The sequence below is a fragment of the Nesoenas mayeri genome (assembly GCF_963082525.1).
Source record: "Nesoenas mayeri genome assembly, chromosome: 1".
In the NCBI taxonomy this organism is placed as follows: domain Eukaryota; kingdom Metazoa; phylum Chordata; class Aves; order Columbiformes; family Columbidae; genus Nesoenas; species Nesoenas mayeri.
This window is the reverse complement of record NC_137541.1, coordinates 48,424,592-48,437,539: the sequence shown is the minus strand read 5'-3', so window position 1 is coordinate 48,437,539 and position 12,948 is coordinate 48,424,592. Positions and strand designations below refer to the sequence as shown.

Sequence of the window (12,948 nt, the reverse complement as noted above, 5' to 3'; positions counted from 1 at the left end):
TTTCTGCTGTTGTATTTCTAGAACACTGTTGATCAGCATTATTTTAGGGACACTATTTTTGCATCAGTGTCCTATGAGGAAATAAATCACAGTTTACGTAGTTATTCTAAATATAAAAAGTGTTATTTGTTACTGTTAATGTAGCAAAACAAACAAACCCAAAACAAAACTACAAATGAAACCAAAACACTACCACAAAAAAAAAAGAACCACCTAAAGGTTTGACTTGGAAGTGTGAGATCCTGTTAATCATACCTTAAAAGGTATAACATATTTAAAATACACATCATGCCTGTGTGGTTTGTATTTAAACCAACTGTTGGACCAGTTGCATTGAACAAATTGAAGCTAAACCAGTATCTTCATCTCTACCGATTTTTAAATTGCTTTGTGTTTTGAGCCTTATTTGTACCAGAGTACCCTAAAATGTCCTGAGTGTTAGTTCAGCTGTTTGGTTGCCAGCAAGCTCTACACAGTGTTCCCCCTGGGAAATCTTTCCTCTGACATGTTCTGACTCCCTGTCAGAGCTGCCATTCCTCATCTAGTTGATCCTTCAGAACTGTATGAAGAGAAGGCTGGAGGTCATTGCTTTGCTGTGAAATTAAGAGTACTTCAGATCAGTCCCATTCCTCTTGATCCTGTAGTTTGTGCACAGGAAGTTTGCCACAATAAAACTTTTGTTGTTATATTTATTCTGCTCTAGGAATTCAGCAAGATGAAAGAGGAATCCAGGCATGTTTTGCATTCTTCTTCCCCTCATCTTCCCAAATACTGCTTGCCTTCTCCTATATGAGATTCAAGCTCAATCATTTGAATCTCAGCTGTGCATCTAAGTTGTTTTGTACTTGAGTTATACCTTGCAGTGATATTTAAGATAAGATAAATTTAAAGACTGTGCTGGAAAGGGACAACAGAAACAAAATTATGATCTCCTTCTGTCGTTAAACACTCATATTAAGTCAGCAGAAAGAATATTCAATTTAGCCCCAAAATAAAAACACAGAAGAGGTAGCAAGTAAGCAAGACAAATTAGTATATTAGCAGAGCCTTCAAAGCTGAACTCTGATGCCATTTGTAAGTGACTATATTACTGGGTTTGGTAACCCATTGTATATATCTCTTGATATTCATCAATTCAGCCACCAACCGTTAGATGAACCTGTTGCTCACCTGTTTAAAAATAAAAATTAATCTAAGAGTGATTTTAACAGTTCTTTGCTTTCTCCTACCTTTGATATTTTGACTGCTTTCTGTGTGAACTGTAAATGTTTTGAACAGTTCGGGACCTTCAGTGGTTATCAAAGTACACGTCTCTAGAGTAAATTAGATGCATGACTATTTTTTGGCATCTCCTTTGTGTATATCTGTCTCTTCACTGGCTTTAGAACTCCAAACAGGAGAGTGGGAAGCCCACTCTGGTTATGTATGTGTATAAATGCTCATTAGTTTGTTTTCAAAGCTTTTCAAGGAACTGCCTGATCCATGCACAAATTACCTTGTTTTTGTTTCCAGCAGTCTAATTAATATAGCACAAAATTAAGTTCCTTGAGGTTTACATAATAACTATGCTTCACATTGCACATAGAAAGCACTCTTTATCAAAGTGACTCTGTGGAGTTACAGACTCCTCACTAATGTTTAGATCATCTCCAGGAAACAGTTGCACTTTGATTATGCTTGAAAATGTGAACATCTTGCTATGACTGAAAAGTATCAGGTGTATTTTTAAATCTATGAATATTTAGTAAAGTGTGAATGAAAATATTCTCCAAATATGAGCTAAAAGTCAGTCTTTAGATTGTAGTAAATAATGTTCTGTTACAAACAGTGAATAAAGTGAATTTTTTAAAAAATTGACAGCTTGAACTGACTTTCAAAATACTGACTACATAAAAAGCTGCAACTCTCAATAAGAAGTCAATTATGCTGAATATTTTCAAAAGTAGTACACACTTTCATACAAAAGCTGGAATAGGTCAAAACTTTGCAATTGAGACATGATCACGTTTATTCCTGTCAGTTTTTCTGGAAAGTCTGAGCAGGATTAGGTGGACTGTACAAGCTTTTTTCCATACAAGAATACCATAATTTTCAAATTCTTTATTCCTGCCACTACCCAGGTCTTTTTTTTTTTTTTTTTTTTTTCCCCTAAAGAAGGAAAAAGAGACTTGGATAGAACATTTTCTATGAAGTAGGCTTCATTGGAACAGAATTTGTTATTAATGCTGTTCAGAGTGCCATTACCCTTTAGGAGAAGAATCTTCGATATCTTGCTAAGTTTCTAACTTTTAAGTAGTAAGATATGTCTAATCAACACAACTATATTTGCTCCTGCAAGAGACTGTTGTTGATGTAAGGTGGCAGAGAGCAAGTTTATTTGGGGATACCTAATTATGGGGCGCTAAATAACCATTCACATTTAGGGATTACAGCTTTATTCCTTCCTAAATACATACTCCCTAAGTTTTCCTAAATTCACAGTGGCAGAAAATGACTTCCACATTCCCAAATATCCCAACTGAGGATACTCTTAAGGCATCATTATGCATTTTTTTATTTGTGTGGAATTTTTTTCTGCAGAGTACTATTATTTTGCATTATGCAGTGGATTTGGTAGTGGGTGATCAATCTGGATGTTAGTCAAGCTCTGCCCCGTCCATTCCCCCTTCCTCACTGCCTCGCACCTGTGGGCAGAGCACTCAGAATGTCCTTGTCTCTCAGACCAGACCAATTAAAAACATTAACTCTGGACTGGGGTGTTATCTCTGTTCTCAAACTAAGTCCAAATGATGAGCATGCTAGCTATGAAAAATAAAGGTTTCTAACTGCATGAAGAAAATTAACTCATTTTCAGTTAAACCAGCGTAAGTCAAAAGTAGTAAAGTGTCTGTGCTACTTTTGTGTGATCGACAGGTTGTGCATGGCCTTGCATTTCCTGTTTTTGTGCTTGCCATGGAAGCCCGTTGCTGGAAAATGGGGGTTCTTGCAGATTTCCATTATGCTCCTCTGTTGCCAAGACCTACTAGTGCTTTTGCACGCAACAAAATGTTGAGAGGGATATGGTGTGATGCATTTGAGGTTACCGAGCTTGGCACAGTTCAAGTAGTGTGTTGTGTGACTTGGTTCTAAAACCAGGACAATGCGTTTTGTGGCATATGTTCATTCCTTACAGTAAATTTAGTAAGTTGTTCAGAGTTGCCTGGAGTGTCTGTGGCTCAAATACTTGTCTTGAAAGATCAAATTATAGTAATGTATTTGCAATCATATTTATGATTGAAATGTATATGTAAAGGAGAGTACAAATTGCAAATTAAAAAATTGTTATGTTAAAGGTGAATTTCTTTTGAAGGCCTCAAATAGGATTTGCTGATGGTGTGCTAACCACTTAAATCTGACTTTCGATGTAGCTAAATTATTTATGCTTAGCAGTTCCCTTTCGTTCAAATGAAAACAATATTTTCCCTACAGTTGGCATGTACATACATGTAGCTCTGTGAGGGAACAGCGTGGTCTGTAGTGGCGTAAAAGTAGAGTTCTGAGTGGAAGAAATACTAGAAATTAAGAGCAAAAAGGCAGGAATGTCAAAGCATCAGAATTGCCTAGGATTAAAGGATAAGCAAAGTAGCTGTTTTGACATGTATTCCTTGTAGGGAAAAGTAAAAACATACAAAAAGCAGTTGAGGAGGTAGCAATTAAGGCTGGTTAAGCTTTTCCTTTTAATAGGAGGCTATACTTGGGAATCTATCCTTCTTTTTCTTAGTTGAGTAGCAGTAGCTGTTTCTGAAATAAGATTGTCAAAGAACTACCTCAGCAAGCAAAGGCTTGCTGCTTCAACCAATATAGAAATCTTATATTGTTAGTAAAGAAGTCTCAAGTCACCAAAAACCTACTCACCTTGCAATGCTTTTTCTTAAAGGGCAAATTTAGATAAAACTTAGAGTTAGTTCTGTATGGCAATATTATTTTGTTCCATTTAAAAATGTAGGCTTGTATGTTGGAAGACCATTACATGTTGATTGTAGGACCTTTTCAGGTGTCACTGCTTTTCAGTAGAACTAATGAACTTCAAGAAGTAGGAAATGCACTGCTCAGGACGAGGAATTTCAAATTGTTTTCAGTATAGTGGGAAACAGCAGTTCCTTCTCCACTTTCTTTGGGGGGATCAACTAAAAAACTTTGGCATGTTGAAGTTCAAAAGTGGGCTGTCTTTTCTTGTATTCCTGCAGTATGCTTTGTATTCTTTTTTTTTTTTTTTTTTTAATAAGATTTTTCTGACTGCCAAGAATACCATGGATATGTTTAGACTTAATCTTGGCTTAGTGTTTTGAAGTACTCTGATCCAGCCTGGCAAACACATGTAGTAGCATCTTTTAACATTTAAGATTTTTTTTTTTCCCTTTTTTTTTTTTTTTTAAATACAAAGGTGGTGGCACCTTTGAAAAAAGGTCTTCCTTGGTTGAAATAACACTAAGAGCCAGTGCTCCAAGTACTACCAAAGAAAAAGCCACCTTCACTGGCCATTATGTGAGTAACACCGAATGGATTAGTTTGATTCCTTTTAAATGATCTTTCTCCTGTTGTTTTTAGTTTAACTGCTCCTGCATCTTGTTGCACACACATTCCTTCCTGTACCACTGCTTCTTATTAATTGTGATAGGTAATTGTTGTGCTCTCAGGCCCAGGCTTCAAGCCACTAATGAGATTACCTGTCTGGATGAGATATCTCTACAGCCTGTTTTTAGAGGATAGTGTTCTTAAATGCAAACGCAATTTTAAAAAACCCAATAAACCAGAAAACAAAATTGCCACATTTCAGGGCTTAGGACACTAAAACAAATTATAACTTCCAAATAACTCATTAGCTTTAATGTGTGAATCCTGATAGACATAAGGCTGGTGTTTTTACATATTTATGGATCTACGGAATCTAGTAAATATTAGCTGTTCTGTGTCCTTACAGATGTTGCCTGTCTCTAGTTTTGGGGAAAGTGCTATATATTTTTGTTCAGTCATCTCTCCTTTTTCTTAAAACTAAGTCAGAGTTCAACTGTCTGTAGCTTTTCAATATCTTTGGTCCTGACAATTGGCAGTAATCTGTGCTGTGTCAACTAGTGGTCAAAAAGAATGCCTTTGACCTGTAGTTACCTTCTGATTCTTTCAAGGCAAACAACCAGATACATAGTAATTTCACCCTTTGATCAGGTTGCACTTATATTACTTTTAAAATAATCGTAAAACTGCTATTTAATAATTTCTATGGCTTAGGAAGTTTATGCAAGATGAGAGAAAAGAATGTAAGGTAAAGTTCATTTGTAATGTCTTTTTTTCCATGCTATTTTTCTTTAGACAGGATTCCCATGGACATTCAGTGACATCAGATCAATTGGCAGAGTTGAGAAAAAAAAATGACCTTTTCATGAACTTCTGAGAAGAATGCAAATGAGCAAAGTGTGAGCTTCAATGGTAAGTTTAACTTATTTATTATTTATTATCACTAGTGTACTACTTTACCTGTTCTTGAACGCCTATATTTCTGAAGTTCTTCAAGTTTCCTATTTGTTCTTCAGAGTATTGGAAATTTTTTAAAATTGTTTTTGAAATATTTTGAGAAATGCATTTAAACCTTAAAACCATGATTAATTAACACACTGACTGCCTTTTGGATAACTTACTATTCTCTGTCAGTATTTTAAATTACACAGAGTTCTGGAGAACTTAATTTTCATAGCTCTCCCGCTTGCATAATTCACTGGAACTGCATAGCTGTCTGCTAAAAACTACATCATGATTTATCATCAGTCTTCTTTTTTTTAGTAAAACATGAAATATGGAAGAGCATCCATCCTGTGTGAGGATGTTTTAGGGGTGAGACTTTTTAATGAGGCTATTTCTTTTAAAGGCTAAATTGTGTAAGATGGATGAGACTTCAGGAAAGCTTTCTATGTCACTGATTCTTAGAAATGTAGTGTCATTAACTTCTTAAATATTGGATGTCTTAACTTGACTTCATTTATCAAGTTTAAGTTTTAATCAGTAAACTACTCAAATTTCTGTATATTTCAGCTTTTGTCCATGAAAACTCTTGGAGAAGATGGCTGATGTAAGCCTGAAGGAAGCTGCACTAATAGTTGGTGTGGTGGCAGCCTGCTACTGGAACAGTCTCTTTTGTGGCTTTGTTTTTGATGATGTTTCAGCAATTTTAGACAATAAAGATTTGCATCCTTCTACTCCGTTAAAAAATCTGTTTCAGAATGACTTCTGGGGCACTCCAATGTCTGAGGTAAACTGTTTGTGAAACACTTTGAGGCACTTAGGAAATGTAAAGAAAATCTTGCAGAGTGTTTATAGACTTTTATTCCCTAATGTGGTTTTAACAGTATAGTTTGTTTCTGATATAATTTTTGGTGTTAGTATTTTGCACTATAAGATCAGGAACAGATGGGATCAAGCTGGAACACAAGAGGTTCTACTTAAATTTGAGAAAAAACTTCTTCTCAGTGAGGGTGACAGAGCACTGGAACAGGCTGCCCAGGGAGGTTGTGGAGTGTCCTTCTCTGGAGACATTCAAAACCCACCTGAACATGTTCCTGTGCGACCTCACCTAGGCGTTCCTGCTCCAGCAGGGGGATTGGACTAGATGATCTTTTGAGGTCCCTTCCAATCCCAAACATACTGTGATACTGTAACAGATGTCACTTACATTCTTTCTCTTTGTATAGTAAAAGAACTTGTAAGAAAATGAGGTCATATATCAAATTTTAAGATTCTGTCTGTTGTCTAATTCCAATATTGAAACTGGACAACTCTGACCATTTTCCCTTCTTGTCCTGCAAATCTAGACATGGATGAAGTAACTGGTAACATAGACGTATTGACTGGTGTGCATATTGAAAATACACAGATAATACATTTAGCTGAATGCACCAAATTTTTATTTTATTTTACAAAATGTTTTAAAACATGAAATAGCAGTCAAAATACTTGAGTAATACATTTAAACTGTGAAAGCAGGAAAAAGAATCAAATTAACTTGACATTTTAATTATAAATTGAGTTTCACCAGATTTTTTTTTTTTTGTTAGTATTACTAATTTTCAGGGCTTTGTTTGGAAGGTAGATGCTTGAGAATAGAGGGAGGAATCAGGTACACATAGATTTTTAGAAAGATATTTTAGAGTAAAAGTCCCTTTATATGTTGGTGGTGACTGACTGATTTATTTATTTTCTTTTAGGAGAGGAGTCATAAATCTTATCGTCCCCTTACAGTTCTTACATTTCGTTTAAACTACTTGTTCAGCGAGCTAAATGCAGTTTCTTACCACTTCCTAAATCTGGTCTTTCATGTGGTGGTTTGTGTAGTCTTCCTCAAGGTCTGTAAACTTTTTCTGGACAACAGGAGCAGTGTAGTTGCATCCTTGCTCTTTGCAGTGCACCCAATACATACTGAAGCGGTAGGTATATCTGTGATGTGCTTAATTTATTCAAGCTGTATTAATGAAACTTAAGTTTCACGGGGTTTGTATCTGTTTATATGTTTGTAACTCCAAAAAGCATGTGATTTTACTTGAATTTACTCTGCCTTTTGCAATGAGTGGTAGATGTGACAAATTTAATGCTTGGGAGTTGTTTGATATTTCATGCAGCTACTGAAAAATAAAGAAACGTTAGTTATTAATTAACTTGGGTCTCTGCTATGAACATTGACTTTTATGATAATGGCTACTTTAACTTAACTAGATATTTGTTTTCTGTGATGATTGATCCAGTATAATATTTTGCAAGTACTATGAATACCTCTTAATTTATTTCCAGAATTGCTAAGCACTCCCCTCTAGCTAATCACCAAGTCTGTTCTGTCCACTTTCTTTTATGTCAAGATATCTATTTTGGCAGGATTCTTTCTAGGATTGTTGTTGTGTGCTACATCCAGCTTAAGGGCCATTCTGTTTGAACCTTCCATTTTTGAATGTATCTGAAACAAGAAAGACGATATACATTTCTCATCTCTCATATTTAACATTCCTTAGATTTTGAAGGGAGCTTTTCACTTCTATGAAAAGCGTTATCTATACAAGCTGTCTGATTATATTATTTTTTAATGGTCAACCAGGCTTGCAATGTTCTGAAGTAAATGGAGTCTTGTGATCACCATTCATTAGATTTGTTTTTGTCAAAAACACTGATAAAGCAGATCTGTGGAATTCTCTGCTGTTATTTCTGCACCACTTGGACTGGCTTTCCTAGATTCCAGTTCACATGTGTTGCAAAGCCTGTTTTTAGTCTATTTTTTTCATAGTTTTCATAAAATTGAAAATGTTCAAACCTTTTGCTGTTTTGGAAGTGTTACCCTATTTTTTAAAAAAAAAATCTGTTTTTTTTTTTTTGAGGAGAGGGGGATGTCTTTTGATATGAAGGATTTGCTCTTACATTATGTTGCTTTTTTTGGTCCTGATTTGTTTGGGTGAAGAGTTCACGTCTCTCTCTCTTGTTCTCTAAAGACACAAGTCCCTGTCAGTAGTGATCCAGTAGCCTGCATCTGTATTTTGAGCAAATCTTTATAGGAGTTAAGTTTATGGGGTTTATAATTGGCTGCTATTTGAGCTACTAATATGTCCTTGCTAGAAGTTGTTAGTGGCATGTTTAAAAATGCAGAAGTTAAACAGTTAAAATTTTTTGCTTGCCTCTGTGCTTGAAAACACAATCGCCCATAAAATCTTGGGTAAAATATGGGTAAAAAAAAGTTAATTTGACTTGGTTTTCTGTTTATTTGAAAAAAACATGCTATAAATTTCAATGTTTGGCTTTTCTCCTTGTAGTAAATGTGATAGTATCTTTGCAGGAACTTTAAGTTGCCAGTGACTTACATTAGTGGTTCATAGCTTAAGTCACCCTATGTAATTTTATCACTTTCATTCCTAACAGGATGATTCTTCATCATACTTGAGCTGTCAGATTCCATATAACAGTAACACAGTTGTTTTTAGCACTATGCAACAGAGTTAGCAAGAGGTATTACGCAAATCATACAAAACATTGTGTCATGAAAGCTTTTTGTGTAAGACGGTTTTTACAAAGTTACAAAGTACAGTTATGAAGCAAATTGGTAATGAGCGTGTAATCCCTGATATTGGCCACATGAGGGCAGTTTAAGACTGCGATTGGTAGAACTTTATGCTGTACTTCAAACACTTGGGAGACTGTGCCATCTAAGTGCAATTGTAATTGAATTTCCCTGCTGTTGTACTTAGGTACTCAGTGAAGAATCAGTTCAGGGGTTTTCTTCCTCTTGCCCCCACCTTTTTCAATTTAAACTTTCTGCTTTTGAGAAATAGTGCATTTTATCCTTTCAAGTGTGAGCATTGAGAATTTCACCTAACATGCAACCAAGAAAGGATTCTTACAATTGACAGTTGAGACTTGTGGATCTGTATAAAAGACAAAACAACTGAAAGTTTCCATACATGGAAAAGAGGAGGTAATAATGAGCTGTATTTTAGATCTGGCTACTTGGGTGCCAACTAACTTATTCAGACTTCAGAGACTTCAAAACAGGTCTAATTCCTAGCTTTATATATCATTGGATGGTATCTTTCTTTTGATAATTGAAATGTATCCAATTTGAATTCCTTCAAATTAGCTTCCTACTTATTACTCCCCTGCACACAAGAGTTTGAAACAGCAGATGTGAGACATAAACATTTCAAACCTTTACCTATCTTGTGATAAATGGATTTTTCCTGGAAAAGTTAGCAGAGCAGGATAAATAGAAAATAATTTTGTGCTTGACTCCTGAGAGAAGCTGGGCTCTTGCAGTGGTAACGTATCATTCTCTGCGGAAGTATTTTTGAGGAAACAGTTTGGATAACAGCAGCATAGTCTCATTTGTCCTTGTCTTTGGAATTCTATTTCAGCCTTCCTAGCTACTTTGCTACTCTTCTGGCCAGAGGCATGTTGACCACTTTTGACAGCTACGAGATGTTAGCTAACCTTGTGAGCACTGGAATTTTCTCTCTTGAGTCACCTTCATATCCAGAAATAGAATCTCTTTTGTCGGTAGGGGACTTTGGAGGCACACCAACACACTTGCTTTACTAATGATCTCTTTCACCAGATCTACAGGCAAAGCTTTCCATAATTTCAGGCTTAATGTTGGACAATTTTGAGATCCAGATCAGAAAGCCTTGAAACATCTTAAAATGTTTTGGAAACAAACACCTGGATACTATCCAAAGTGTTAACACAAATTCCTGTCAGTTGCTTTGTCTGTGCATGATTCAATGTGCCTTTTGGTAAACGTACACTACTCCAAACAGAAGCATCAGAGCATGATTTCACATTCAGATTTGAATACTTTTTTTTACAGTGTGACCTTGGATATATTGAGTTACTTTATCTTTTTGTGTTGTGCTGGATCAATCATGCTTGACCAAGAATGTACCGAGCAATAAAAACTTCTAGCTGGGTCTAGATGGCTGAAAGTCAGTTTTCAGCATCATCATGATTAAATAGTGAGCTATGAGGTTTTCTTAGTTAAACATGACTGTCTGCTTTGGGTTGGCATGCCATTTTTCAGCCAGGTCACTTGCAAAAATTTGAATGTAATCAAAGGCATTACAGAAGAGGACAAATGAAGAAGAGAGGCCGTCCTGAATGGTACTTGGTTCAGCACAGTGGCTACTTCAGTAACCATGAATGTATTGACCTGTCTTACATCTCTGTTTTTTCGTTGCACCTCAGTATATTTTGAAAACAGCTCCTGAAATGGAAATTAATTGGTATTTTATTGGAGATTCTGAAAAAAGCTTCTGCCTTATGGATTTTAGCACTTCTCCAAATTTTCATAAAATGCATTCTTCTCTGTCTCATTACTGAAGGAGGCACTACTTGCAGTTTTATCATTCAGAAGATTGCCAGACTTGTAGTAAAGCCTGAGTCGTTCTTTAACTCCATTGCAAAGAGCTTGCCATCAATTTATTTATAACTCTTGACTGCTCACCTGAGAGCTGCCATAGCACCAGCCAAGGGAATGCTGCTTTCAGGTTCATATCTATTCAGTCAGAAAAGGTATGAACAAAACTAATGATCATAGTTCCTGTGTGCCACTCCCTGTAGGATGTATATGTACAATAGTCCTTGCCAGGCTTCACTTAAAGCTCCCATTCATGAAAGCTAGTTTCTTCCAACTGTTATGAAGAACGCAGTTGCTATCGTGCCCAAATTCTGCCTGAAATGCTATTTGTGGCTGGTGTTACTGAAGATAAAATAATCTGTCTCAAATGCTATTTGTGACTGGTGTTACTAAAGATGAAAGGAAGTACATATTTCTCAGTTGTCTTGTTAATGGTGATACTTGGGGGAACATCAGCTACAGGTGGCCAGTGTGGTCCTGATCTTGAATTCAGTGCTGATCAAACTGAAAGTAACCTTACTCTTCTTAGCTGTTTCTGTTTGGTTTACAGATCTTGTTTATGCATATCCTAATATCAGTCATGCACTCTTCTAGTGCTAGAATAGTCACAAGAAGAATAATCTTGTTTTCTTGTTCCATTTCAGGTAACTGGAGTTGTGGGCAGAGCAGAGCTTTTGTCATCTATCTTTTTTCTAGCTGCGTTTTTGTCATATACAAAATCTAAAGGGCCCGATAATACCATAGGTAAATGATTGACAAATATATACATAAATTCATTTCTATATCACTGATAATAGCACTCTTAAAATAGTATTATGGGTGTTCTGGTTATTATAAATTGCCCTTTTTTTTTTTTTTCAAGACTTAAACACTTTTTCAGTTGTTTTGTAACACCGAGAGTAGAGGACTCTTACACTGGCTTGTGTTAATGTAAGTAAGTAGATGTGGGCTGAGATGCCTCAGATGGTCACAAGTAAGCTACAAAGTTTCCGTGGAGGTGTAGGAGGCTTACCTCTTTTCCAAAGTCAAACTGACCTTTTGAAAATTCATGACTCCCTATGAAACATTCAATTTGAAGAACTTTTCTGGTGAATTAGGAAAGATTGGACTTTTTTGTTTTCTTATCATAGATTAGTCTTTTGCCTTTCATTTAGTTCTTTCAATTTAAGAGAGGCAGTTTTAAAACTGATACATATTATTTTATGTAAAGCTAGTCATCTTCCCTTTAATAACAAATGACCTACTGAATAAGTTCATAGAACATAGCATGTTCAAACATAAGAGCCAAAATATTCACTTTTTAGGCTAATTTACTTTATTACATGTTTGTTTTTGTTGTAAGATGAAGAATTTCAGTAACATCTTCTTTATTTGCAGTGTGGACTCCAATTGCAGTGACGGTGTTTCTTGTAGCTGTTGCAACACTGTGTAAAGAACAAGGAATAACAGTGGTGGGGATATGCTGTGTGTATGAAGTATTTATTGCTCAAGGGGTAAGCTGTTGAAAAATAAATAGGGTTTCTTCTCAGGAATTCTGTAATGAGACATTAAGTACTTTGAAGTGTCATATTTCAGCACTGTTTTTATCAGTTCAGGCTAACTCTGGAGTTCTGTTACATTTTTCAGATTTTCTTTGACTCAGCTAATGTTTAACATACGTGGTTCATGGTGAGGGAATCCAGTGACTTCTATATTGTGTTTTACATGTCATACAAAGATGTTACCAGATTGACTCAGTAAAGAATTTACATGTCTTAGCAGAAACCTAAGGTTTTAGTTGACTGAGGTTTGCTGACTAGCATGTAACAGTCTTGATTAAACTCTGAGGTACAAAAAGATGGGGGATTGTTTGTGTTTAATTCCAGTAGTAAAAATAGGGAACATACCATACAAAAAACGCATTTCATCACATTCTAATGAATAGCCAGACATTTTGGAGTAGTCTTATTTGAATCAGTGATATTCTTATGATGTCATTTTAAGAATACCTTTAAATTCAAATTCTAATATGATAGGTTTCATCTTAAACACTGACAGTC

General features: G+C 35.7%; 1 protein-coding gene across 2 annotated transcripts in view; it reads left to right on the top strand.

Moving 5' to 3' along the window:
• Positions 1-12,948, top strand: part of TMTC3 (transmembrane O-mannosyltransferase targeting cadherins 3) — a 31,707-nt gene that overhangs the window by 2,251 nt on the left and 16,508 nt on the right. The window contains exons 2-7 of one of the 2 annotated variants that reach the window (XM_080358874.1): positions 4,424-4,524; positions 5,347-5,463; positions 6,064-6,280; positions 7,233-7,451; positions 11,554-11,653; positions 12,287-12,402. In XM_080358874.1, the coding sequence (XP_080215000.1) occupies positions 6,092-6,280; positions 7,233-7,451; positions 11,554-11,653; positions 12,287-12,402 (624 nt within the window). In that variant the 5' untranslated portion in view covers positions 4,424-4,524; positions 5,347-5,463; positions 6,064-6,091. The remainder of the gene's footprint in view (positions 1-4,423; positions 4,525-5,346; positions 5,464-6,063; positions 6,281-7,232; positions 7,452-11,553; positions 11,654-12,286; positions 12,403-12,948) is intronic. The other variant, XM_080358873.1, reaches the window with a different exon arrangement.